Source organism: Aythya ferina, assembly GCF_964211825.1.
Source record: "Aythya ferina genome assembly, chromosome: 10".
In the NCBI taxonomy this organism is placed as follows: Eukaryota; Metazoa; Chordata; class Aves; order Anseriformes; family Anatidae; genus Aythya; species Aythya ferina.
Genome location: NC_140306.1, coordinates 9,735,308 through 9,763,074, shown reverse-complemented (window position 1 = coordinate 9,763,074; position 27,767 = coordinate 9,735,308). Strand labels below are relative to the sequence as shown.

Genomic DNA, 27,767 nt, shown 5'->3' with positions numbered 1-27,767 from the left:
TCAAACTCATAAGCATGACTAAGAGAAGTTCTTAAAGAAAAGAGGGGTAAAATACAAGACAGACAAAAGAAAAGCAAGACCTTTTCCACCCCCCCCCAGATTGGGAACTGCTCCCCTGGTCTGCCTAAGAAGCTGCCACCCCCAGCCCACACCGTGTATGAGCCACCCATGCAGGATGGATGCCCAGAAGAGCTCTGATCAATCCTTACCGGGAACAGCCAGCTCGCCCCCTCACCAGCCAGCCGCACACATTGCTTGCCCTTGCTGCCAAAGCTCCGAAGGATTCACTAGAGACCACGCTAATCAATTTTTATTTCTAATTAAACCGATACCTGCAGTATGCTGGAGGAAGCGCGGGCAGAAGGGACTGCCCTGCATCGTGATCTTCTGGAAGGAGGCGGCGGGGGAGGACTTACACCACGTGGTTGGTCTTTGGGGTAAGCCAGAGATGAAAAAGGCAGCCCACCAGTCAGCCAAGACACCACTCCAGCACAGGCATGCTTCACCCTACAGCCAGGCTGGGGCGTGGGGGAACACCCTTCAGAACCCCAATTTCCCTCCAGCAACGAGGAAGGGAGGCGCACAGGCAAAGCACAGCAAGCAAATCCCATCCTACAGCATCTTCACTTGGAGCTTGCCAACATGGAGATCCTCCAACTGTCTGCCTCAAATGAAGTGTTGGGGAAAAATAAAGGAACCTGAGAAGTAAATATTGCTGACAGGGAACGAGAGCTGCAGCAGGCACGCATCTGCTGCGCTGAAAGAAGGCTGGCGCGTGAGGTCTCCGAATTTCACACAAAAAAAAACAAAAGGGGGGGGGAGTGTAACTGGAGGGGTGGGAGAGCAGCAGGTCCAGGCGGGCTCAGCCTGGCTGCCTGATGGTGCCAGGTACAAGAGCAGCGACAGGAGTAGATCAGAGCATGGCCAAGGCAGAGCTGAGCAGAGGGAACGCCACAGCCAGGCAGCAGGCTGGGCAGACCCCCTGATGCTTCCTCCTCTCCTCACACCTGAGCTGCAATTGCATTTCTAAATGCTGGCTTAAGAATTTTAAAATTCTTCTTTGGGCAAGGAAGCAGGGATGGTTGGTCCATTTTGGAGGATATAACAACTCGGTAATCAGCTTGGGAAAGTTAGACATTATTAAGCTGCAATAAACAGTTCTAAAAGGCACCCTCACCATCTTTCTCTCCCGAGATAAGCCAGAAGTCTGTATTTCAACTCCTGTGCATTCCTTCTTGCATTCCTCCTGGCCTTCTACCTTCTATTGCCTCATTTCTCCAAGCCCCAGCCTTGAAGCTCTTAGAGAGCAAGATGACCTCTTCTTCCTGGCCACAGCATCCTTCAAGGCTGTGGGAGACTAACTTAAGGGCTCAGCAGACAAGAAGCCATAAAAATGAGAAAGACCTCCCCACAAGAGGTCCATAAAGACCTCAAGGAAAACAATAAGGAAGTCACAAACTTCAGCATCTCCAGTGCTGAGAGCAAAAGTAGGTACATTTTCAAGTCCATGGTGGACTGCCTGCCAAGTATTTGGCTAGGTGCACACACAGCAGTGAGAGCATCTCCTTGCAGCTGGTCAGGCTGGCCAACAGACCGCTCACATCCCAGCAGCCCTGGGCAGCAAGGGCTCGATCCACACAACAGGGACTGCTCTGCAGCAGCGTCTCTGGCAGTCACAGAGGTGAGAAGTGGTGCTGCACTTACCCAGATAAAGTGGCGTGGACATGGATTACTGAAATACCCACAGGAAGGCTGGACCAAGGGGTACCAGCACACAGAATGGAGGAGCATCCTGATAGCTATTTGAAACTCCAAGCAAGGTGCCCTCACGCCCTGCAGTCCCCTAAAACCAGCTCAAAGCCGTTTCGAACCACCACTCCCTATTTCTGCACCGAAACCCGACCACCAGATGCGAGCAGCTGGCCGCAAACTCCCGCAATAGGGGAAAAAACTACCTTGGGAGGTTTTTTGGTGCTTAAATTGTGTTTCGCTCCCCACCAGAACGCAAGCAAACAACCCTGAGAGCCGAACGAGCTGTTGCTAAGCTGCTTGCAAGGATTTGTTCCAAGCTTTGCGGGACAGCTCAGTGCTCAGGTGCGAGCGCCTCCTGGTCGCGTGTTCGCAATGCAGAGATCTGTGCTGCTGGAAGCTGCATCCACTGCAGAGGCAGCTCTTGGGAGCAGTTTGGAGATGCTTTACTATTCTCTTTCTTCTTTTTTATTTTTTTTTGGTGGGGTTTCTGGTTTGCCTGAGACAGCCTATGCATACAGACACAGCGAAACGACTGCTTCAAAAGGCTTCTTGCTGTAGTATTCAGGGTGGAGGTAAAGGGAGCTGGGGACCCGCAGAACAAACACACCTACCTGGCCTCACATCCTGTCCCTAGGTTCAACTTCTGAGCACAAGCCCTTTTCCAGAGCTCCCAATTCCCACTGACAACCTATCTCCTCTAAGAGCACTTTGTCATTCTTCCTCCAGATGCCCCAGCTCTCTCATTTTTACCTGGAACAGTTTCTGGTCATACGCAAGGGGCACTGCCCCAGCTCCTCTGTTCTTCTCCTTTCCACGGCCTCTTCCTCTTCACCAGTGCTGGATTTTATCCCTCTTGTGTAAATAACTACAACACCCAAGCAAGAATCGACATCCCTGCAGGAATCCCACTGCTGGGGTCCCATTCCCTCCTCCCGAAGGCCGGGGAAGCACAGGGCATTTCCCCCTCAGCGCTACAGCCCAAGGGGCAGCTGCAGTTTGTGAGCAGGGGTTGCACGCAGGGAGATATCCAGGAGCAAAGGCATTCCTGTGCGTGCAGCAGGATCAAACAGTTTCGCCTCTTGAGCTAGAAATTGCGGTGACAACCGTCACTGCTGCTGGAAAAGAGGATTTCAGGATCACTGCTGGAGAGCTGCCTGCGCCCACACAGGTAACGCAGGGCCCTCGCCAGCACTGCATCTTTGGAATAAAGCTGGCAGGAGACCCACGCTGCTCACAGAAATGCTTTAACATGAGCAAACGTCAGGGTTTGCACCCCGCCATCCAGCACTGAAAGGAAAGCAACAGGCTCCCAGATGACTTGATGGCCTGGGAAGAAGGAACGTGTTCAGCTCCACGGGGAATTTGCAGGACTGCAGCCCAAATAATGCAGGTTTTTAGATCTGAAACACTTCTGCCAGAAGACAAAACTAAAAGCCCCTTGTTCTGTGCCACAGACACTCATGTTCCAGAGGCTTTATTGAAGCAGGAACTCAGCTAGTGGTGCCTACAGGCTTCTGGATGCTCTCTCCTTCAGAAGCGTTGCTTCCCCTTCCCCACTTCAGCTTCACCCCTAACCACAAGCTCTCAAAATTGAAATTGAGTCTGTAACACTATGGCAGTGGAAATTCCCTGGAGAAAGGGGTTGCTAACACTCAAAACAGTTGATAAAGCAGACAGGCTGTCCGAGCTAGCAGAAGGGGCTCATTTCAGCTCCTGGAGTAATTCCACATCATGGGGACTTCAGGGCAAGCTGGGGGAGAAGCTGGAGCAGCATTTACAGAAATGCCCAGGAAGCTTTAAACACCGAGGAAAAAAAAAAGCCCAAAAGCCATATTCCTGGTCCTGCAGCTCAAACCCTTGCTTGGTGAGGCTGCCAGGCTGGGACAGGCTGAAGAGAGCAGGACACTGAGCTCCCACCTCTCTGGGAGGTGCAGCACAGCAGCTTGCAGGGAAGTGGTGAACAGCAAAAGACACTTGCTGCTAAAAACCACGAGGAACCAAGGACAGACCACCCCAGCAGCATCTTCACTGCTGCTCCTTCTGTCCACAGGGACAAGAGCATAGAGATAGAGGGACCCAGCATTGCTTTGCACGTTGTCATTGCCCTCCATTTAATCACAGTGCAGCCAATAAATTTGCTACTGATGGCAGCGAGATTGCCCATACATCAGGCACAGCAGACAAGGAGAGTCTTTCACTCAAGTGACAGCCATCTTCCGTAAATGCAGGCGTCTGCAGGCAGGGATTTTAGCAGACACATCCACATGCGATGGAAAAAAACCTACTGATTCTTACTCCCAGCCATGCAGTACTTGGACAGCTTCAGGGAACCTGTCCTCATGGAGCTCAGTTCCTGTTGGGGCAGGCATTTCTTCAATACCTCCCATTTTGTACCAGTGGCACGTAGCAGCTACTGCATCCTCCTGGGAACAAATGAGTTGACTTTTTTCCAAGGAAGGCATTTTTGTTGAGAAACATTTCCTCTCAAAAAGAACAAAAAGCAGAACTGCCTCTGCCTTCTATTTGGCAATTCAAAAAACATACTGAAAGCCAAGTTTCTCCCATAGAAATTAATATTAAAAGCACATTTTTTTGGTATCAACACACAACAGAACAGTGCATGAGTATGGCTAGCAGGAATCAGGATTAAATGCGTTCTTAACTAGACCATTGGTGGGGTAAGATGGGAAATTGATCATTTACGCCATCACAAATAGCGCAAAGGAAATACTAAGATCTTCTATAGCAAATTGTTTCACTTTAAGAAAACAGTAATAGGAAAAAAAAACTCAACAGCCAAGCCAATAAGAAAATCACTACACTGCTCCCACATCTTCATTTGGAAGGGAGTCCCAGGACTCCCAAAGAGGAGGGCAGGGAGGCACAGACAGCTTGGGTTTTAGTTTAAGTCATTGAAGTTCCAAGATTTGTCTCCACTTGATCAGGGCACAGCTAAGCAATACAGATGTACTTTACTTTCTCCTTTCAACCCTCCCACCCCACACGCTAGTGAATACCATGGAGAAAACTGGAAGCCCTGATTCACAGTTGTGCGTAGAGTTTGGTCTTTGTACCCTTGACCTCGTACACTTGTTGCTTTTCCCATGAAGTCATGGGTACATCTTCTTGAAGGTGTCTCAAGATGTCCTCGCACCTGTGCATTCCCACTGATGTTTTTGTAACAGCTGACAGCACTGTGCCAACTTGAATGTGCCATGAGCGTATTCCCCTTTCCTTCAACAGGCCATTAACAAAGGGGTTGACCCATAGCAGACCCATGAGAGGTACCCCGGAGCCCAACAACAAGTCACTCCACAGAGAGCCCAAGACACGTTCTCCTGCCACCAAAAAAGTTTCCTCCATCCCTCATTTCAATAATTTGCCTTCCCTAACTCTTCAAAGGAGGTAAACAAAATTAAAGCAAGAGCTCACGCTGGGGAAGAATGCTTCTGGTAATTTATAATCTCAGTTTTGTTGTTAGCGAATTTGCCAATATTTTATATATAACCTTATCTCAGCACCTCCACAGCAGAGCTTCATAAAAACACTGAAAGATAACAATCGTAAAATTTTGAAAACATAAATTACAGACCCATAATGGGAGGTTTAAGTCTCCTATTCACTTGGAAAAAAGAAGAGAAGCTGTAAATTAGAAGAAATACAAGCTCCAGAAGAAAACCTCTGCACTAGATTTCGCTTTATAAACCCAGAATAAATTTCCATTTTAGACAGGGGCAGATCTGTTTACTTATTTTCCTGAATAACATATGCCACACAATAGATCGATCTAGAGCCTGATCTATTATTTCTTCATGTGCCTTTCAAGGATGGCAAGGGGAACGTAATTAAAATTAACTCCAAGGCCAAGCTATAAAGCACCAACGTACCAATGCACTGGAAGCTGCACCACAGGCGCTTTGCCAAGAGCAGGGACAGCCACTTTACAACAGCTCCTGGCAACAAATACAAGGACCCATGGTCCTCGGCCTCATTCTGCTGAACCCTATTAGGAATCCACTTATCATCTCTACCTGGACCTCTAAAGCCAAGGGCTCCAAAGCCATCACTCCTTAGTTCATGTAGAAGTTAGCTGTCTTGAAACACAAACAGCCTTAAAGCAGAGGAATAGTTCAACCTGCCAATGAGTAGAAAGAAAAAGTCATTATTTCACAGTGATCAGAGGTGTCTGAGGTGCTTCAGAGAGCAGACAGAAAGGCACAATCCCTATAGACCTTACAATCCAATTAACTTAATTAACCATGTTATTTCCCTAGTTCCTGGTAACTCCTTAAATCAATGAACTAAGACTTAATGGTGAAGTACGTAACTAGGAGCTTTATTGATCATATCTGCACACAACACCAAACAGACTCCCAAAGTCATGGCTTGGCATAAAACCTATACAAGATGCTTTGGTAGCAGACCGTCACTTGATTTTCCCAAAGACAGGAAAGCAATCAGGATGTGAGGACTGAAATTTTAATAGCAGGAGAGTAAATAAGCATGAGCCGGGTGTTAATCTACACTGCAAGCAGCAAAATAATCATTACATTATTCTTCATTTTTAAATCCAAGTTTTGCTTTGTTCATCACATCACCTCTCATTAAGAGGGGTCCTGGAGCATTCCGTGAATTAATAAGGAGCCACCGTTGCCTGTTCCTCCCACACCTCCTGCAGACACCTGAAGCCTGGCACCTGCAAGCAGCTCCTCAGCCGGGCAGGGAAGAGCAGAGGCCAGGCACCAGTCTGCAGAGAAGAAAAGCTGCAGGGAATTCACCTACAGGATAATTCAGACTTCACCACAACAAAAGATCCCTAACAGCAGCCCCACTGCTCAGCACCATCCACCCCATCCATCACTGCCAGGTCTCCTCAGCAAGAGCACAGCATCTGAGACCGGCAGGCCAGTGACATGATGCAGAGAAATCCACCCGAGAAGCAGGTACAGGGCGTGACAGAGGACAACGTGCAAGGGACAGCAAGCAGGGAGGCACAGGCTTGGCACAGCCATGGACAACTCACCCATGGCCAGTTCGAGAGCCCAGAACTGGGCAGAACTGCTTGTAGGGATAATGGAGAGAATAAATCACATCAAATGTATATAAACTGCAACGTAACCTGGAGCTGCGGGCCCATGGGGAAAGAGCAAAGGTGCAAAAGTGTGTTAGCAAACAGAAACAACCACAAGTGCATCCCGATGTGAGAAAGAAATCAGTATGAACATCGCGTCCCTCCCAGCAGATAATACGCACGTACAACAATTTCAGCTGCATTATTATTCCTTTTTTTGTAACAAGGATATTGGGACTAACAATGATCAGACACAATCTGAATTACACCATATATAAAAGCCAAAATGTTTTAACAAAACGTACTTCCCCTTCACCCATAAAAATGATCCTGCGCAGAACAGCGATCACACAGGGGGCAGAGCAATGGCAGGTATGAGGGGCCCCTTCATGCCCTTTCCCCAGCTCTCCCCAAGATGATCCACCACCAGCTCCTCATGATGCTGAGAGGAGGCTGTTCCTTTTCCAATAGGTCAGTGACTCATCATGTTAACTCACTTCCCTCCGCTACAAATCAATCAGCTCCTGAAATTTGATTATTCTGGGTGATTGGGGTTTTAACATCTCTCTTGCAGGGAAAGCAGCCCCCAGGGGTCCCTGCCAGTGCTGGGTCACCACCTCGGGCCTGGAGGACAGACATGCTCTTAGTGGGAAGCAGCCACCTCCTGGGAAGAGGACATCTTTCCACAAAGGAGCTTGTGACATTGAGCAAATCTTTATGTCCATCTCTGTCTGCAGAGAAATGGGCACAGCAGAGCTGCACAGCCCAGTACATGTGCCCAGCCATAATACAATCCAACAAACCACCTCCATTCTCTTACTTACCTGCATAAATGGGTTCTCCTGCTCATTCCCAAGTCGTTCTTCTGTTGATTTCATTTGCCTGAGGTTTGATGAGTCCAAGGCCGGGCCACCCCTCTGTACACGGTGCCTCACGCACAGCTAACGGTGACTTCGGGCCTACTTCAGGCCTGTGGGAAGCAACGCTGCCCTGCAGCCACCTCACCTCAAGGGGAAACCTGAGCCCAAGGGGTGTCCCCACAGGCCAATTTCATGTTTCTCTCTTTGAGCTGAAGGCTGGATTCCTGCAGGGAGCTCACAGCACAGGACGACAAGAGACAAAACCACCCCTCCGCTGCCCCTCTGCGCCCCACAGAGGCCCAGCACCAGCACCACGGCCCGCAGTTAAACATCACGGTGGGATTTCGCAGAAGGGAAGAGAGGCACAGAAAAACAGCACCTGGAGGACCAAATGCTCACAAGGGTGGCCAGCAGCAAGGCAAGGAAGTGTGGTCAGGGATCTGCACCCTGCTGGGAAGCCCCTGGCAGCAGTCAGGGAAGCAGACGGGCAGCAGAGGACGGCGCTCCCTGGCCCAGAGCCACCTTTTCTCTTAATTATTTAGCTGCAGAAACTGGATCGCATTCATCACAGCATTGCCTGTCACCGAATTACTCCTGGGCAGCCCTAAAGCGCAGGGGCTGACAGGGACAGGGCAGTCGGAGCAGCACAGGGTTCACAGAGCTGGAGGCACATGGGCACCGTGCTGCCTGGCCCCAGGCAAGGGGACATCACAGCCAGCAAGCCTTACCTGGCCCCAGTCCCTGGAGACCAGCGGTCACAGCCTGGTTTGATGAGTTTTGCTTTCCAGCCCCCAGCCCACTCATTAAGAAGCCCCCCTGTGAGCACAATGACAGTAAAGGACTACAAGAACAAAAAGAATGTGCTAAAAAAAAGCCAATTACGGTGGCTATCCCAAATAGATCAACCCAGAAACCATCTCCATGCACAACCAAACACCCTAGGCAGCTGGCAGCAAGAGGGAAGCAAGATAAATACAATTTACACTGCAAGAAAGACAGATCAGCTTTGTGCTAGGTTTGAAGCACAGTCTCCAGTGGCTGGGCAAGCAGCATGAGTGGCAGGATGAGTCCTGAGGCTCCTCAGAGGCAGCTGGCCTGACGGTGCAGTGAGACTCATATGGCCCAAGCAGCATCTCTCCTGCATCAGAAGGAGATAAGATACCTGGGATGGTTGCAGCACAAACCACTACTGTGCAGGGAACTTTGCACCCACTCAGACAGAGTTTGAGTACTGCAGCTATGCTCTGCAATAGATTTGCAATACTGTGCCAGAATTGATGTTTTCTACATCATTTTGGTCATTTTTCCAAGTATTTGGCACAGCTTCCATAACTCCAAGCATAAAGATACTGAGCGGAGAAACACAGCCATGAAGTTACGGTCAGTGACTGCACTTTGGTATCTGTTTTGAACAGAGCACCAGACCCTTTCTCAAGGCAGGCATTACATTACCTGTGCTTTACAGACACAAAGACAGGCATGTGTGGAGCTCAGCAGACCAGGCTGCCTTTTGGAGTAGCACAGAGCTCCCCTGTCCCATTAATTTCAGCTGGCAGAAAAATTCCCCCCTACCTGAGAAATCAAGCAGTAACTCTGTTCCAGGCCACGTGCTCTGCAGAGAGCAAAGCCAACCTTGGGACCAGAGCCCTGAAGCCCAGTCCCCAGCCAAATCTGTTGAGGACCACAGCAGCTATTTAATGCAACAACAAGTCCGGATGGGATGTAAAGGACACAATAAGTAGGAGCATGGCCACAGCATTGACACCTCGTACCATGAGACTGGCAGCCTGGCTGGACTTGGCTTTCCTTGGAAGGCACCAGGATGCAGCACACCAGCCTCCAACCCCACGTGGGGACGCAGCCCAAAGAGGTTATTTGCTGGCACCTCCCAACCCACCAAAAAGAAGTCTCCAGAACTTCTGGCTTCTGCGTGAATGAACAGTTTAAGCCTTCTCATTAGCCAAAAGCTGTTTGGAAGTGTTAATTAAATAAATAACTTGGTGTTCTAGCCTGTTCTTCTCATTCACTGTTCAGCAACTGGTAGTGATCTCTGCATTGCAGAGTTAAAGCTGCTCCTGACTTGCTGCTAAACAGCTCTGCCACTGGTCTTCTGCTCATTTTTCCTGGAACTGAGCATTAAGATTTGTTGCTCTCCACTCCCCATTCCCTCTAATCAAAAGAGAAAAACTTCCTTCATTTTCTTTTTTTTTTTTTTAAAGGAAAAAAGCTCATGCACTTCCCAAGGGAGAAGAGGACTGAGAGCACTGCAGTGCTGCTCCCAGCTTCACGCAGATCTACCTGCCCGCTCATCATGAGGAAGGGAGGTTCACAAGTTTTAGTATTTTCTTTTGTTGGGAGATGACCACACCTCCTGACCTCAGGTGAAAATAAGCAGAAGAACATTTAATCTAGATATGAAAAAGATACTGTTCAGGATTAGCACACAGCACCAAGGCAAGCTGCTACAAATATTTAGCTAAGTTTGCCCCACTCTGACAGCCCCAAATTTCCTTGAATCCCTCGTAGCCAAAAGCAGTTGATCTGGGCAAGCTGTTTTCATAAGTCAGCCCCACACCCGGAAAAGGCACAGAAGGGTCTGAATCCACGGCATTAAAGCACATTGGTACCAAGAGAGCAAGAGGAGAGCAACTCAGCATCACTGATATCTGTGAAACTGTCTCGCTGCCTGATGTTTACACTACCTTATTTTTCTGTTTATTTCTTCCCATTTTGTCTGTTGCTAAAGCTTCAAGGCCTCTGCTACAGGGGGGTGGAAATGATGAGCACCCCCCAAGTCTAAGCACTGATCCTGGGGTGACTGCTCCCATCACCAAAGCGGGACCACGTGCAAGACACAGGCACCCTGTGCTGCACTCTGTATGATGCCCTAAAATTTGCTCCACCAACAGATTATTTTTATTTTTTAAATGGAAGACAGGAGTCATAAAAAATTCCAAGGCCAACGTCAGCCTCATCCCACAGGGCCCAGTCCCAAGCTTGACGCCATCCTCATATCTTACAGCAGCTCCCCTTCTGGGCTGCGTGAAGCCACACTTGGGTGGCAGCCAGGAGCTTTATTTCTCTGCACGGATGAAGAGAAGTGTCACCAAGATAACTAGCACCGTCACACCTGCACCTGTAATCCAAATAAATATTCACAATAGCCTCCAACTCTTGCAACAACGCAGCAGCCAAGGTTAATACAACTGCCAAAACGAAAGCTCAGTGATGCCTTGCTCGCAGTGCAAATGAAGTTGTTAAACATAAAACACGCATTACTTCACAGACCAACACTTAACAACCTGAAGAGTTTAGAACTGCATTTATTTTGCAGCTTCAGCAAGAGGTTTCTACGTGTCAGATGGGAACAGTTTAACTGGCAGGGTCACTGACACCCCTCCTTAAACACACAGATAAGACATGGACCTAACCACATCCTGATGCACAGCGTTTCCTTGATCTCAGACAGCACATGGTAGCCCCTTCTCCTTAAATCCAGAGTGGTCTCCAGGCAAAATACCTGAAGCTGTCAGAGGAAAGTGTGTTTGAATGAGTTAATTTCCCAGAGGAAGGCTGCAATGCCAGCACTCAATGGAATCAGCAAATTTTGCTGGAGCCCAAAAAAACAATTCTGCCTCAAAAGTGGAAGCCAGTAATTACTAGGTGCCAAGTTCATCTAACATTAATGAGGGAGGAACGTTGGTAGCAGGGAAATCACCATAATTCTATAATTTATTTGTTTGGGTTATTTTATTTGAATTTCTGCATCTTCCAAACACAAATAAATATACGGGAGAAAAGAGGAAAGGTAATTCATGCCCTTGAATGGAAACAGGATAAAAAGCAAAGCAAATCACCTGCCCCCTAGATGTGCCACACATCTGCTTTTAACTTGAGCAATCTTCACCTCAGCACAACTCCAGAGCATCAGGGAACCTCTGGGCCAGCAGCTGCGAGCAGCCCAAGCTGGGAACGGTTTCAAACACCAGGGCCACTTCCTGGGAAAGGCCCATGTGCTTTTCCACTAAGCTTGGCACGAGCCCACAGCAACACCAACAGGCCTGGAGAACAACAGGCATGGCCTGAGTCCAGACAGACCTGGCAACTCCTCTCAGTCTGCAATGCTCCTGGCTCCCCCGAGTCACGGCTTCCATCAAGGGCTTCAGTTTCCTGAAAGGTTCCCCCACACCTCCCCTTCCAAAGGGAGAAGGTGCCAAACCTCTGCAGCTGATGCACTTGCTCAGCACTGAGCATCATCACTCAACGCTGCTAATAAAGCGACCCCTTTGCAAGGAGCCCGATGGAGCGTAATGGCTTAAGGGACTGAGCAGGATGCACGACGCCCCTACAGTTTCATGGAGCTGAACTCTGCAAACAGGTTCACATTCAGGTTTTAAGATCTAGCAGACCACTTAAAAATAAAACAAGCACAAAAAAAAAATAATAATCTGTCTTCAACCAAATTCCAACGGGGCTTTGAAATCGTTCTGTAAAACCCCAGCGGCTTCATCCCTACTCAGTTGTGCAGGACTTCTCAGTCAGAGCTGGGTTTTACAACTGCTGAAGTGCAGGATCAAAAGCAGCAGCGTGAATTCAGCACAGCGCGACGGTGCGACAGCCGGCGAGGAGGGAGCAGGCAAGCACAGCGCTCGGGTGCATTGCTCCCTCACTTGACGGGCACCAAATCCACATCAACATATTAATGAACGAAAAAGACCCCATCAAAGTCTAGCAGGATTTGCTCTGGCTGTCCCATCAGTTTGATGAATGAACGTTATCCCTTCAGCATTACCACCGCAGCAGCCTTCAAGCAATCCTAATTCCCCACCATACTTCACTTGAGGGTCAGAACCTCTCTTCTTACATTTTATTTAAAAGCAGTGGCCTGGATAATTAGTATTACCAAAAAACAGCAGTCCATAAATTCCCTGGCAGCGTGTGTGCAGGTCCTCGTTTCCGACAGCGCTCGGATGCACGGTAAAAGCATCACAGGCAGGAACATGTTCATACATCGCATTCAGCACAGACCTAACAGCCCTTCAGCTGCACAACAGTCAAATTGCACGCTAAGTGACAGCCACGGAGCTGGATTTCTTCACTGAAAATTAAGTGCCTGCACAATAGATCATGTTATTGTAGGTTTGGACAAAAGGACTCCGCAGGGCAAGGTATTAAAGCTGAACAGACTCCGCCTGGCACTGAAGGATGGTTTTAAGACAACTTGATAAATTCAGAAACTCCTTTCTGAATGACTGAGTTACTTCTGATGTGGCAAGCACAAGAGCAAACACCTCATTTTAAGCAGCGGAGTATTCCGACTGATTTCAAATTACACACACCACAGTCTGCAAGATCAAAACGTTCATGGGTAAGTGAACAAAAGACGATTCACATTATTTTTACTGATAGTCTGCTTTAGTTATTCTACGCATTACATGTGCATCTCGAACACCACGGAGCCGTGTGAAAGATCACCTCATTTTCTGCTAATCGTGCAGAAATGCACAATTTCTATCTTCATCTTTTTGGGATGTTTCTCCTTATGCCTGTGATTAAATAAAAATCTAAAAAAATAAACCCCTCTCCAGTGATAATCAGTTTCACAGCCATGGAGCTAAACATCCCGGTACGCTGCTCCGAGGACAGAGCACAAATCTAATGTTTAAAGCCCAGCTGTTATAAACCTCCCGGAGACAGATCGCTGTGATATTTTTACCTTCCCGTTATAAAAAATTAAACAGCTCTGCCAAAACCATGAAATATCACCCCCCTCCTAAATTTCCCCCGGGGGCCCCCTCCTGCCAAACTGCACCCGCAGCGAGATGAGGCAGGTGAAAGAGAGAAATCTCTCAGCCCTTTTCACTCCGCCGCCTTCACCCCACAAATCAGCCCGCGCCGCCCAGGATCGCCCCTTCCCCACGCACCACGGGACACCTCTGCCCGTGGTGCCACGGCTGCACAGCAGCACGGTGCCCCTATATGCTCCTACAGCTGTTTCCAAGGTAACCAGCACAGAGCCATATACAAGGGAAAGGAGAAAACAGCAGCCATGCAGCCCTGCAATATTCCCACTTTTCGGAGCAGGTCGGAGTTGCCGCTTTGCCTGCCTCCCTCCCAGCTGCCCTATATGATTCATGCAGGGGGTGGGTAACTCGCTTCAGGTTTTGTAATCCCAGTACATCAGTCTTTCTTCAGGAAATATATATATATTTTTAAAGGGTAAGGCATCATATTGGGGTTTTTAAGGTGCAAGTCAAATTAACCGGTTCTACTGCAGAAAACCATCTGGGGGAGGCCGGAAAATTATATCAACAACCTAAATTTACATCCAAATCCCGTATTCCCTCCTGGTCAAAGTAGAAAAGTGCCTCAGGTTTAGCAGAGGGTGCCTGCCCACCTCCAAGCCCTGTGTTACAGGAGGCTATGCACCTAGGTAGCGCCCACATCCCTCAGCTAGGAGGGCCATCTCTCTGCAGCTTCCTCGCCCACTCAGATATGCCAAAATCCCCACAGATTTTCCCACCTGCCCACATTTGTGCGCTCTCCCAAAGCAGAAGTTAGCCTTTGCTAGTGAAAGCCTGGGAGCAGCAAGGATACGGTTCACATCTCGCGGTCCTCACAAAGAGGAGAGCAGCAGAAGGGGAAAAAAAGTCAGGATGGGGAGGGCCCTGGCACAGCCAGCAAGTCACCTCAAAAAGAGAAGACAGCTGTCAAGGAGCAAAAACCAGCACCAGATCTGGCTGCAGGGCTCTGTGAAGGCAGAGCTGCCTGGCTGTGTGCTCTGACCTCTGCTCCCATACCCAACAACAACCCCATGGTTACAGAGCCCGACAGAATCAGCCCCCCGAGCTGCGAGTAACAGGGCTGTGACTGAGACAGGCTGGAGGGAACACATTTTCCATCAAGAATTTCCAAGCCATTAACATTGATTTCTTTTTTCTTCCCCAACATTAATCAGAAGAGCAGCACATCCCATGCACACCCCTCATCTGATGAGGAACACAGATGTGTTAAAGAGCACAGCATTTCTGTACCCTGATCAGGAGTCACCCTTTTTCCCCATGGAAAGGAAGTTTTAAGGCAAAACATGCATAAGAAAATCACCGTGGGTGGTGTTTTTAAATGGCAATCATCCTCCAGCACAGCTCACGTACATCTCGCATTTTGCTATGTGACTTACCATGGCTGACCTTTTGGATCCCAACTGTGATTAATGAAGCTTCCAACCCAGCACTGAATGGCTGCAAATTGCAAGAGATGCTCAGCGCATTAACATTCAGTACCCAAAACGTCCCACTCTCCTCATCACAGATGTGCTCCCACTGAACACCAGGATGTTTGCTCTGGGAGTTTACGTGCTGCAGCCCTCAGGACACATCGATAGGACAGAGAACACGCATGGGGAAAAGCAAGCTCCCAGCTTAAATGCTGGAAACAAAGTTAACCACAGCTGCATAGGCACCAAGATGCCAATAAGGCAGATGTAAATTGTTTGGGATAAGGAGAAATTCTGACTTCCAGGTTGTCGTAGACTGTTTGGAGGTTGGTTTGGGAAATCTAAGCCCAGATGGAACCCTGCAGAGATGTCCTGGTGCTGTTAAATAAAACGCGATGAAAAACTGTCTCGAGAGCCCAGTTAAAGCCCATCCCATGCCTGTTAACACGGTGCTACAAGAGCATTACCAAGTAACTTCTCCGTTACCCCAGCTGAGCTGCGTTCTGCAATACGAACACGGGACTGGTTGCCCTGGGGAAAGAGGAGAGAAGTTCCCTGCAAACTCGGCACATCCTTTAGCAGACACACACCTCCTCCCCTACACAAGATTTACTCCTCCAGAAAAAAACTGTGCTTAACTAAGCAGTAACGTGCAAGACAAACTGCTTGAGCCACCCAGAGAAATAAATGCAACGCCACTGGGAAAAGCGCCCAATAATCCCCTGAAGGGATGAGAGATGGAGACCAGCACACCAGGCACAGACTTGCTGCAGTGCTGGGATGAGGTCAGAATGAGGGAGGATGAGGAGGAAATACTTTACGTAGACCCAGCACGTACACATGAAGTCCCACGGAAGGTAACACAGTGAACCCCACTCGGATGGGCAGCCAGGGCTCTCTGCCCTAAGTGTTCTTTAGGGCCCCCAAAGCCATCCGTGGTCCAGCAGTGCAGGAGCATCCCCCTCAGCTGCAGCAGGGCAGCGTTACAAAGCACTGCACCACGCCAGGGCAGCACTCACACAGGCAGGTCTCGGCGTGGGGAACGGGATTGATTTTCCCTTACACAAGACAACACCTCCAATTTCTGGCAGCGCTGCCTCTTGGTGGGTGGAAGCCGTGGTCCCAGAGGGGCCAAACATCAGAAATAAATGGTGCTCTCCCAAGCAGCGGCATCAGAAACACGAAGCAGCTGAAGGACTGAGTCCTGGCGCCTCGCAAGGCACCTAGCAGCACGATTTCTCTCCTTGCTTACTAACCAACAGGAGCAGAGAATTCCCTGATTTGTGCATTACTCACACCAAATGGTGCAACGGGCTGCTGCCTCTGATATTTGGTAAGCCTGCTTGCCACAGCAGGCAGCCAGGGAAAGGATGCGAAGGAAAAAACTCAACTCGCTGTTAACCACTTGCAACAAAGCAGCTGAGGTCAAAAAAAACCCGAGGTTAATAAATCCCCCCTTGCTTCTGCCCATAGCAGCTCAGCTCCTGCACCTGAGCCTTATGAGCGCACAACATCGGGGCACTTCATTCCCCAGGATAAACTTTCCCCACCGCTCCCACCCTGCCCACCTCCAAAGCCCGGAGCCGGTGCGCCAGGCTCCCTGACGCTGTGCCACCTCGTGGATGCCTTCTCCAGACTTCCAGGAGCTCGGGTCCGGCGTTAATTTAACATCACGCTCCTGAGCACGTAAACAAAATCATCCCCGCTCCCTGCGAGCGACAGCAAGCAGCACAATAGGAGCTGCTCCCGCATCGCATCCTCGGCGAGGCTGGCGAGCCCTTCCAGCCCCATTTTGGAGCCGGGGGCTGGGGAGAGGGCATGCCGGCTGCAGGCAGGAGCAGCAGCAGCTTTAGGAAGTTGGAGCTCCCAGCCCTCCGAGCACCCACCGGGGACGGGGCAGCCGGGTCCCTATCCTGCAGGTGGTGGGAGCAAGCCCAAGGTCTCACCCGCCCCCCCTACTTTCGGGGATGGAAGGACACCTTGGTTGCAGCGAAGTTTAACGGCGATAAAAACACCCCCTCCGAAATAATAATAATAAAAAAAAAAGGATAACGGGGAGAAGCGCAGACGAGAGCATCCCCATCCATCCTCCTCCCCCCGGCCGCTCTCACCGTCCTCTTGCATCCGCTGCAGGCACAGGGCGAGGCTCTTCCTCCAGCCCGGCATGGCGCTGGGGCAGCGCTGCCGCCCCCCGGGGCACCGGGCACGGCTTGGGGGGGGGGCTGATAAACCCGGGGGGGGGCAGCGGGAGCGGCGCTGCCGAGCGCCGCCGGGTCCCGGCGCTTTATGGCCGGGCGGGGCGTGCGGCGGGGCTCGGGTCCGCCTCCCCTGTGCCCGCCCCAAGGCTGGGGGCGGGGAGGTGACCCCCCCTTTAGCCCCCCCACCCCTTCCTTATCCTTTTTACATCCCCCCCAAGGATCGGTAAGGGGTCCTGAGGGGGATGCCCAGGGGGGCGTCTCCGCCTGCTGCAGCTGCCCCGGTACAGGTGCGCCCCGGGGGGGCCCCCCCGGTTTGTGCCGAAGTTGGGGCTCCCGCAAGCGAAGTTGCCCAGAGGCCGGGCTGCCGCCCTACGGCTTCCTCATGGCTGCTTACAAGTCCGAGGGGGGGGCACTGAGAAGCATCTCTGGCATTTCGTAATGTTCCAGAGGTTTCGGTGCCGGTAGGCGAGCACAAAGGAGATGTTTATTGCATGTGCCAGGGGAGCCGGGGCTTTAATTTCCTGGGGGCAACATATCTCTGCGATGACTAGCAGCTTTTTTTTTTTTGTTCTTCATCAGGCCTTTTGTTATCTGGCTGGTAGGTCTCACTCCGCATCTCTGCCTCCCTTTGTGATAACATTATGTGCAGCGTCTGCTCTAACCCGAAACATTCGGGACCAAGTTCTCCCTGGGACAGCATGAGCTAATGCTGGTGTCAGAAGGCTGCCGACGTGGACCAGACACAGCCACTGCAATGCCAAAGGAATACGTCCATCCAGATACATCCGTATGGACTTCAGCTTCATTTCAGAGCAGTGTTTTTATCCTTACCTGAAGGAAAAGCTATTGTCACAGGGATGGGGGGCATGCTAAGCTGGGTGGCACGAGGCTGGAGGCCCCTACAGTGCCTGCAGAAAGCCCCAGTGCTTCACCCCGAAGGTGCTATGGGGAGAGCCTGCTTGAAATGACCTCCATCCTGCAGCTCTGTTTGTCCTACAAGCAAACCAGCTTCAGCAGAAAGGAGCTGGAAGCAGACACCTACCAAAGTCACTGACTTCAGGGGGCTCTGAGGAGATGAGGATCCTAACTGAGGTACTTGAGTTAAATACCTTCAGTTAGACCAGCTGAGCATTTTCTATTCCTCCCCTCACAGGTGCTTGAGAAGCAATATAAGAGCTGGACTGGAGAGGATCTGTTTTGAAGTTACTGTCAGTACTGTTCTCCCTGCGGGGTCAGGCTCAGATAACCATAACCCCATGAGGACAGCCCTCTTCCTTAAGCATAAGAGTTCCCAGTGCTGCAGACAGCAGTGTGCAATGGCTGAGCACTGCTCAAGAGGTTCCCATCACAGCAGAGCAAAACCGTACAAGCTCCTGCATTCCGTATTTCTTACCAGGGCATTACCCATCAGTTTAAAGGACAGCAATTGGAGTGATGGCACCTGAAGGCTTATTCCTGCCAGCTGGTGCAATCACTTCTGAGAGATTTCCTGAGGAGCATCAGCAGCAGGAGCAGATAGCTCAGACTCTGCCTGTCTCCTACCAGCAGCACAGAAACAAGAAATCACATGAAAATTTACAGAAACAAAAGCATCTTTGCCCACAGTTGCCATTAGAGTAGAAAACCAAGTAGGGATTGGCTTCCCATTCAGCTGGAACTTCTTAAAAAGCTCCTTTTGTTAGATTAAATATGACACTTCCCCACACCTTGCTCCTCGGGGGAGAACACAGCCCCCTACAAGTGGATTGCAAACATACCTGGGGTACCTTTGGGACTAGCAACGGCTCACGGCTCTACGACTGGATCCAAGCAGGGCACATCACACGAACTAACAGAAAGTCTGTGACACTTTCAAAATATTCCAGCTGACAACAAAAGTCAGAAGTCTGTTAGAGAAGAGGGAGGAGACAGCAGTTGTTCACAGCTAAAACCCAGCACAAGTGCTGCTGAGATGTCTGCTTGACTCAGCCCCCACAGGCCCACCACCTGCCCCTTCTGGGCCTGAGTTTCCTCAGCTGTAAGTTGTAATTGCTTGATGATATTCAGATTCTGTGTGTTAGAAAAGCATTCCCGGAAAAGTGAACGTTATTGATCTAACATTGCTCTCAGTAAAAGTAATGAGAGTCTGAGGAAAACATGGTATGTGAAGGGGCTTTTAAATGTAAGGTCAAATTGATACTTTTTGTGCCTAAAAACTCATCTGTTTTTACCATTTACACTGGTTGGTCTCATAAAAAACTCCCTCCCTTAATCTCTTTAGACCATCATGGTACAACGGTACTACTTTTAGAGAACATTTTAGTGCCACAGAAATAATTAAACCTAAAAACAGCAAGCACAGTGCTAGCTGAAAATATAGCCCAGGGCTTTTAACAATTGAATTTGTCACATACATTGTTGTAGAAAGACCCAAAGTTGGTACGGTGAGATTCTCTAAAGCACTCCACATTAGCCTAACTTCAGTACCCAAATGGGAAATTGTGCTGGAGAAACAAGAACAGAGCTAAAAATATTGGTGATGCGTTCATAAGCACAGCCAATATCAAACATGCTATTTGGAGGGAAGGTCTTTTGGAAGGGTGTCATGCAGAGATATTTTGAACTGCAGAAAATCCATAGGAAACCTCGGAAGTGCCTGAGCAAAGGCTCAGGTCTGTCACCAAACACACAAACCAGGCTTTTCAAAGCAGCTGGATCTGCCACCACTGTGTCACACACTGTATGCACAGGGTGCTGAGCAGCCAGCTGTACCACACATTGGGTGAAAGGAGGCTCCCAAGCACAAGATAAATCCTGTTTTCCTTCAAGGTTTTTTTGCATCCATCTTGTCCTTAATCTGTACCTCTCCAGATTTCTCCAGCAAATTCTCCCATCATGTGGTCCCTCATGTTGGAGGCCACTCTCTTCATTACCCCACAAGGAGAATAAGCTGACTGCATGCAACCAGGAAAATGAGTAAAATAAGACAGCTTTCACTACAAAACCCACAACAAGTGATTTACAGTGTCCCCTTTTACCATTTCCAAGTTAAGGAGGAGCTGCCACTTGGGATGCCCCTAGAAGTGGTGCTGCTGTCCTTCCATCATTTCCAGAAGTGCCTGGGTGAAGAGGTGCCAATAGTGAGGGGCTTCCCCCAAGGCCACCCTGTTTCACCACTGACCCAGAGGCATCACAAAGCCCCCTGGAGGAACAGAAAGAACACTTGAAGCATCTCTGGGATCAGCTGTTGCAAGCCCACCTGTGCAAGCTGGTGGCTCTGCCTCTTGTACTGACTTACTGCTATTGCCTGGCAGCATTCAATATTAAGATCAAGCTAGAAATTACTTTGACCTCTGTAATCCGGCACAGAGGAAATCTATTTAGATATCTAAACTAATCTTCTCCTTTCTTTCTCCCCCTCTTCTGCACTTAATTTATTAAGATACATTTTCTTTCTCTACCAAGGTCAGGCTTCGAATGCCAATGCAGTGCACCCTGTATCCTTGCAGCTGGGGGTGGGACAGGCAGGGGACCATGGACAGACAGCCTATTTCCATCCCACCGTGACAGGTAAGCAGCACAGCTACTCTAACAAAGAGCCAGTCTCTATTTCCACCTCCCAGGAACACAGAATGGGATGGGGGATACAAGGCATAAACGTCTGTCACAACACAGCGCTGGGAGGAGTTCATTTCCCTGATGACTGCTACAACACTCACCTGCACGCAGCAATTCTGTAACCCACGGGCAGCAGCAAACGGTATCAAGATCACGGAATTTAGAAATAATCCAGTCATGCTAGAAGGTTAAAGGCAGTTTTAAAATGGATTATCTTCATTTTGCTATCACCACCAGAGGCTGATCAATATCAAATTCACCTATTAATCCCACTTGGTTCTGTTATGCCTTCAACACAAGCAGTGCGAGCAGTTTATTCAGCTTGAAGTCTGCTTCTTGTTGGGGAGGTACACCTTCATACTACAGACTGCTGCAGAAGTGCTCGTGTCCAACTAGGTTTTGAAGGCTGGAAGTAATCTGTCATTTCAACTTTTCTAGGCAATACTCATCCCTCTGAAAGGCTAAATATCTTTTAGAGAAGCAGAGAACATCTTTAGATTCCATTGACACAAGAATTGATCCCTTTTAAGAGCACCAGAGCACAACAGTGACTGTCTCCTCATGTTCCTGCACTCAGCAGTGCTCCTGTCCCAGAGGTGTGCTCGGAGATCAGCTCTGACACTGGATCCTCACCTCCTTCCTTGGAAGTTACAGCACAAGCACAAAGGGACTCAGACCAGTCCCTCACGTCTTTTTGGCAAGAGGCCCACAAAGAAAGCATTCAGGAGGCTCAGAAGCGGTGGAGCTGCCTGCCAGCAGCACTCCCAGTGGTGTGAGGTGCCTCTGCCTGGCTCTGCTCCTCCTGTGGCACCAGCAGGGCCCTCCCTCTGGGGCTGCGGCCTGTCTTCACTTGCCTGATGCAGAAGCCAAAGCTTTGGGCCTTGCCTCCCTCTGAGGGTTTTTTCAATGCTGTTTAGAGCTAATCACAAACACCAGACACCTTTTGTGCCAAGAACACTAGGACTGGATGCCCACATCGTGTTCCCAACCTAATGTTGCTGCTGAGGCCCTGTGTGGAGGCTCTCCATGTTTACCTCCCAGAGACATGAAAGCAGGGAGGGGTGTGAGGGCCATGCGGCACACAGAGCTCCCCCGCAGCTGCTGCACGTTGACTTCCCAGCTGCTGAGGCAGGTTTCAGAAACCCAATACGCCGAGGTGACCGTGTGTGTTGTGTGTTATTCTCTGTAGCTTCCAACCCCAAGCAGTTTGGCACAGGGCCTGAAGGGCTAGCAGCTGATACAGTTACTTAACGCTATTAATATTTGCTCACAGCTGGACAGCGTGAGAGACAACAGCCATTTGGTCCTATCCTGTGTGAAAACCTCCTTGGGATGGCCAGCTGACAGCTTTGTCTGGGTTACAGTGAAGTCATTGTGTGATCTGGACTGCTGTTGAGGAAGATCAGAGAGTTAAAAACAAGCCTGAACTCAGTCACAGCGGTCTAAGAGCCACTGAAGATGGTGTTGCTGAAAACATATTCTTTCCCCTTTCAAAACTGCCTTTAGATTTGCCTCTTTCCCTTTTTTGCTCCTATTATTTTCTCCCTCGCACACACCATCTTCCCCCCTAGACACCACACACAGCATCACTAATAAATCACCCATTTGCACCACATCCAGATGCTCACCTTCATGGAGTCACATAATCCTCTCAAGCTAGAGCCGTGCTTATCACCATTTACCATCACAGAAATCCCCATCTCATCCCACCACCATACAAAGGTTTTCATTCCAGACATTTGCTTAGCAGCAAGTTCACAATTTGCCTCTGGCTACGTAAAGTTTCATCTCTGCTCCTCACTGCAGAGGTGCCTCAGGCAGGTTTTACAAATCATTTCAGCATGAAAGTTATCAATCATGGGGTAGCCAGCCCTGCCCCACTGAGCACCCCAGGTACCAGGGACCTCAGCTGGGGAAAGCTTTCATTTAGGACACGCTTAGTGTCTTAACACCCACAGAAGTACTACGTAGCAGATGTACTTCTGTGCCATCTACTAAGCAGGACTTGCCCAGAACTTGATTTATAATTACACTGGAAGTGAAGGGAGGACAAGAACAACTGGGCCATTGCTCAGCACAGCCAAACTCAGGGCAGCAGCTGGCAGATTTGACTTTGACTTGTTTGGTCCTGCACCATCCAGACCCCACTAGCTAGGAGCTGTGCTAAATAAGTTTGAGGTGAGCTGCAGTTGTGCATCGGTGGCAGGTGTTTCTGGATGTGAGAACAGGCTTGGCCCCAGCTTTCATTCCTCTTACAATCTCATGCTCCTTCCTGAGTCTTCCTTAAATCAGAGCTGGCATTAAGCACTCACCTATCCCACCAGAAACCACTCCAAGCTACTGCAGTTGATACTAAGCAAGGAAACACCATCCATCCATCCATCTGTCAATAAGGAACATCCACATTTGCATCTCACAAAGACTACTTTCAATATTGCCACTAGATAAAATTCAATGTTCCTTTTTTTTTTTCTTGTCAGTGAACAGAAATATTTAGAAAAGTGAAGAGGATGCAGAAAGCAATGCTACAGCTCCATTAATGTATGTTAAGAGTCCTTATACGACTGTCTTGCTTCCTCCTCCTCCTCATTGTGAGCCAGCTCCGGCTATCAGTAACACATTAATGACTGCAATCCATTTCAGAACAGGAAAGGAGGCAAGACAGTTGTAAATCATTGTGACTGGCTGTTAATCTTAGTGGAAGTACTCCATATTTCTGGGTACATTCAAAGGGAATGGAAAAAGACAATAATGTCCCTTTTTGTGTGTTGCCATAAATTTACGGGAAACAAAGCATCTACTAACTATTCTGGCTCATCGCATCAGGTTTAGGTCAGGCTGACAGCTGGACTTGATAATCTCGAAGGTCTTTTCCAACCTACATGACTCCGTGATTCTATGATCTCTCCCACGCTACCTAGCAAGGAAACAAGTACTTTGGGCACGAGAAAAAGCAAAGCCCCCTTCACCTCCAGGCAGCGTAGGCTCCCTCCTCTGGTGTTTTATGAAATACTGAAATTTACGCTTTGTACGGCTCCCTGGTATAGCTGAGGAGTTGCTTGGCACTTGTCAAGGCTTTAATAGAGCAATCATTGGACTTATGCCTGATGTAGTTATTCATTTTGAAATATTATTCTCATTCTCATTCTACTTGTCTATATTTGACTAATGGCAACAGTGCCACACACATTTCCATGCCCTCTATGTACAGAAACTAAGTATTTCTTTTCTCAATTATTTCTAAAATAACATCTATAATCACTGAGCTCTCTTTTGTGACACATATAGCAACACTTCAGTGCCTTCTGGGCTTCTATTTTAGGTAACCTTTGTATCAGGAGGGGTGTGTATGTGTGCACGCACGCCTCAGTGCCCCTCCAAAGGGAACAGCCCTTTTGGAGAATTCCTTACCTACATGCTTTTATCCCCAGCAAGGCCACTGGCAGCTCTGTATTTGACAGGGCTGCTCTGCTCAGGCTACTTACCATACAAGCACTTGTCCAACTTTTATGTCAGAGCTGGCTAAAGCAGAAGCCAAAACTTGAGTCCCGCTAACCCACAGGGAATTGGAACTGACAACCTGAAATCCAAGGCCAGCCCCTCTTGCAGGTCTGGGTTCTCCCCTTGTCCTGTTCCTCACACTACTTTTCATGTATGAGACTGGAAGGATGGGGAGAGGAAGCCAATTTATCCGTCAAATGCTGGCGAGATGACAGGGAACCGCAGGGGGGAGATGATTATTTATGTAAGGTAACCTCTGCTAAGTGCTGATAGCACCGCGGAGATGAGCTACGTGGCTGTAACAACAGTCTCCTACTGCCATCTACTGTGTTGAGACATCCAGCTAGCAGCACAAGGGACTCACCTCTGTGACATTGCTGTGCCATCCACAGCTGTGCCTTTCTTCCCTAGACACAGACCTCTTTTCCTGCCCTTTGAGCATCTCCTCAAACTTGTGTGATGCTCAACTACTTTGAGCAGACAGACAACATGCCTCTTCCACCTCATGATTTTGGGGCTAACTCGGGGGATGACTGATGGTGAAAACACACTTTATTTTCAACAGCTTTATCTGCAATAAAAAGGGATCCAAACTAGAATGGATCGAGGTTTTTAGCCACAGTTGAAAAAAAAGTCCTACAATTTTAGGATATCTAACAGCAGCTTTTCACCATGAGGATATCAGAGAAGGAATACTTAAAAAGAAAAAAAAAATGCTTTGTTTGTATAAATAAAAAACTCACAGCTGTCACTTAGCCATCTAGGCAGACATATGGTGGATGACTGCTAGGTAACCAACACACATATGCTAGGGAAACTCCATACCCAGTTATGCTGATTTAACTCTCTCCAAAGCATCAAGGTAAGAGTGATCATATGCCAGAGAAGTATATGATCGTATGTTCAAAATATGTTGATTTGATCATTCCTGTGCATCAGAAAATCACACGCAGAGCCAGTCTGCTCAGTTTTGCCAGCCCATCTCCAGCTCGGCATCAAGAGCTAGACCCTCCATACCCACAAAGGAGGCAGAAGGGGAATCTCCATGTCTGCATCTCAAAGTATAATTCGAGGATCATCAATAATAAACAGGACAAAGATTTGCTTTCTACTCATTTTAAAACAGGCGCACGCTTTGGCTTTTCTAGCCTGAGAAGACAAATGAGAAACCTCAGGCTAGTTTTCTGTGGTTTTAAGGAAAAAACCATGCTGCTTTGCTCTGAGCTGAAATCTCATTTGGTACACACTTCAATGACACCATTCAGTATGTGTTTAAAAAGCACCAACAGCAATTCAGTGATATTGTGCTAGGACTAGTAAATATCGGTTATCCCCCCACCCTCCAAAGTAGTCTAACAATGTGCTACGGGACCCAGGTTCCTGCCACCACGTCAGGAAACCTGAATTTGCTGCTGTGAGCCTGCTGGTTTAAAATAACTCAACTCAAACCATGCCTATAAACAGAATCATTTCACAGGCAGTGAGGGTGATATAAACATGGCTCACATCATCACCCTGACACGAAATGAACATAAATAACAAGGTTTCAGCTCAGAGCTAGAAAGCAGCCACTTCAGAAAGTCACAGCTGCAATGAGCATCTGCCCATTTACCTGGCACAATCAATAGCCCAGTGATTTCTTTAAAAGCAGAAAAACAAAGCATGAAGTGGGTACATAAGCTTCAAGGTTCCCGACTATTATGCTCTGATAGCTGCCTTTTAATAGACATGTAGCTTTATCAGTGTAAAAGGATGGATTTGCTAGGCCAGGTTCAGAGTAAAGGCACAGCTGTACGCAGAGCAAGCATGAAGTCACCACCAGCATCCTCACACGGATTGGGAACAGTACTTTCACAGGGCAGATTTCAAGGAGAAAACACGCTTTCAGGGAGAAAAAAATACATCGTGGTTTTGTCGTTTTAAATAACTGGTCAAATGTTTTTAGGTAGATCCTGAGGCTGTGTAGAAGAAGGATCATTGAGCCCGATCCCTTCCCATGAGCATCCATTCCCAGATCACAGTCTTCCCCTTCACTGCCACATTCCCCTCTTGCCTTACCTCCATCCTGCAATCTCTGCAGACAAAGAGCAAGGCTCTTCCTCCAGCCCGGCATCCCAGACCGAGAGAGAAAGAAACAAGCTCGCAGCCTCTCCAAAGGGATCACAGATGTGCAGCTGCAAGGGAGAACCCAGCTTCTTTATAGGGCTACACCTTGATAAAGAGGCAAGTTCGTCTGTGCTTGCAAAGAGAGGAAAACTTCGCTTCATGTGAAAGCCTGATTGGGAACCATCCAGGCTGCATCTTGCTGCAGGGATGGAGCCACTTCACATGTCCACGGCAGAAGAAACAGATGGTGAGAGAGGAGCGGACAGATGAACGGGTACATCTCAAGGAGCTGAGCAATTGCTTAAAGGGCAAGTTTGTCTTTTATGCCAGCTGCACAGAAACTACAGACATCAAAATATTCATAACGCAGTGTACATGTATTCCAGTAGGTTTGGTTTCTTTTCCAGGGGATGGAGGTATCCATCCTGCCAACTCCTAATGCAACTGATGAGCCAAACACTTTTCTTAGGAAATTCCTTGTTTCTTATATTTCCAGTTCAGAAAATGTAAGCATTTATATCTCTTGGTACAGGAAATACTGAGAAACATGTTTACCTTTGGAGCTAGTACTCAAATGTGTTATTACACACATTTTCAAAACTTGCTAAGATGCATATAAGAATTGTGGTCATCAGTAACAGTTTTCTAAATTAATTTCAGTTTTTATAACTATGTCCCTCCTACAGATTCTGCGGTAAAATGGCATTATGCCTACTTCTAATCTAAATTGTTGCATGCTCTTAAGGAATCCCTACTTTCTGTCTATATTTGAGAAAAATTACAATTTATACCCAAGTAGAGCAAAACAGACACTCCCCTTCTCATAACACTTGAAAAGAGAAGGAAGGAAGATGCTGTTGATGTTAGATGTGATTGAGTGCATTATAAAACTGTACATAAAATAACAGTTCCCTTAGAATAGGAAAATGCTACTTTAGATCTCATTTCAATTTAGCATTAACAAGTCAGATTTGTCTTCTGTGCCTATTTTGTAGCTTGCAAGTTAAAATAAGCTAGCACAAAAATAGGCTGGCATTGCAGCTTGTGACCCAAGAGGCAAAGAACTGGAGAGCAACATGCTTACCAGGAAGATGTTAGGGATACTGTTATGCACCATTTCTGGCTTTGACTTTCTACCCAGGATCACACACACAAAATAAAAATAAAAATAAAAATAAAAATAAAAATAAAAATAAAAATAAAAATAAAGTATTTAATCAAAGGATTAAAATCCTTCTCCTAACCTGCACAGCTAATGACTTACCAAGTTATTTGAATATTAATAAAGATCTTAAAAAAAATAATAATAATAATAAAAATACCCATACTGCCCATCTAGACTTTGACCAGGAAGGTAGTTTTCTTGTGGTTTGTGGGTTTTTTTTTGGTTCCCTCCCACCCTGTTTTGCTGCACTAATTCAACATTTTTGTAAATGCAATGCTAGAATACAAAAAAAGAATACAAA

At 48.2% G+C, this 27,767-nt stretch overlaps 1 protein-coding gene and 1 long non-coding RNA gene across 4 annotated transcripts in view; one reads left to right on the top strand and one right to left on the bottom strand.

Annotated features, from left to right (window-relative positions):
• The window catches only part of GRIP2 (glutamate receptor interacting protein 2), a 245,197-nt gene that overhangs the window by 215,969 nt on the left and 1,461 nt on the right, over nt 1-27,767 (bottom strand). The window contains exon 3 of one of the 3 annotated variants that reach the window (XM_084531048.1): nt 26,254-26,369. The exons of 1 other annotated variant lie outside the window; for it this stretch is intronic. In XM_084531048.1, coding sequence (XP_084387174.1) covers nt 26,254-26,369 — 116 coding nt within the window. Of the gene's footprint in view, nt 1-17,010; nt 17,143-26,253; nt 26,370-27,767 lie in introns of those variants that run through there. One more of the 3 variants, XM_084531050.1, reaches the window with a different exon arrangement.
• LOC311442212 lies at nt 17,279-18,604 on the top strand. The gene is made up of 2 exons (XR_014696521.1): nt 17,279-17,384; nt 17,677-18,604. It is a non-coding gene; the product is annotated as an uncharacterized lncRNA (long non-coding RNA).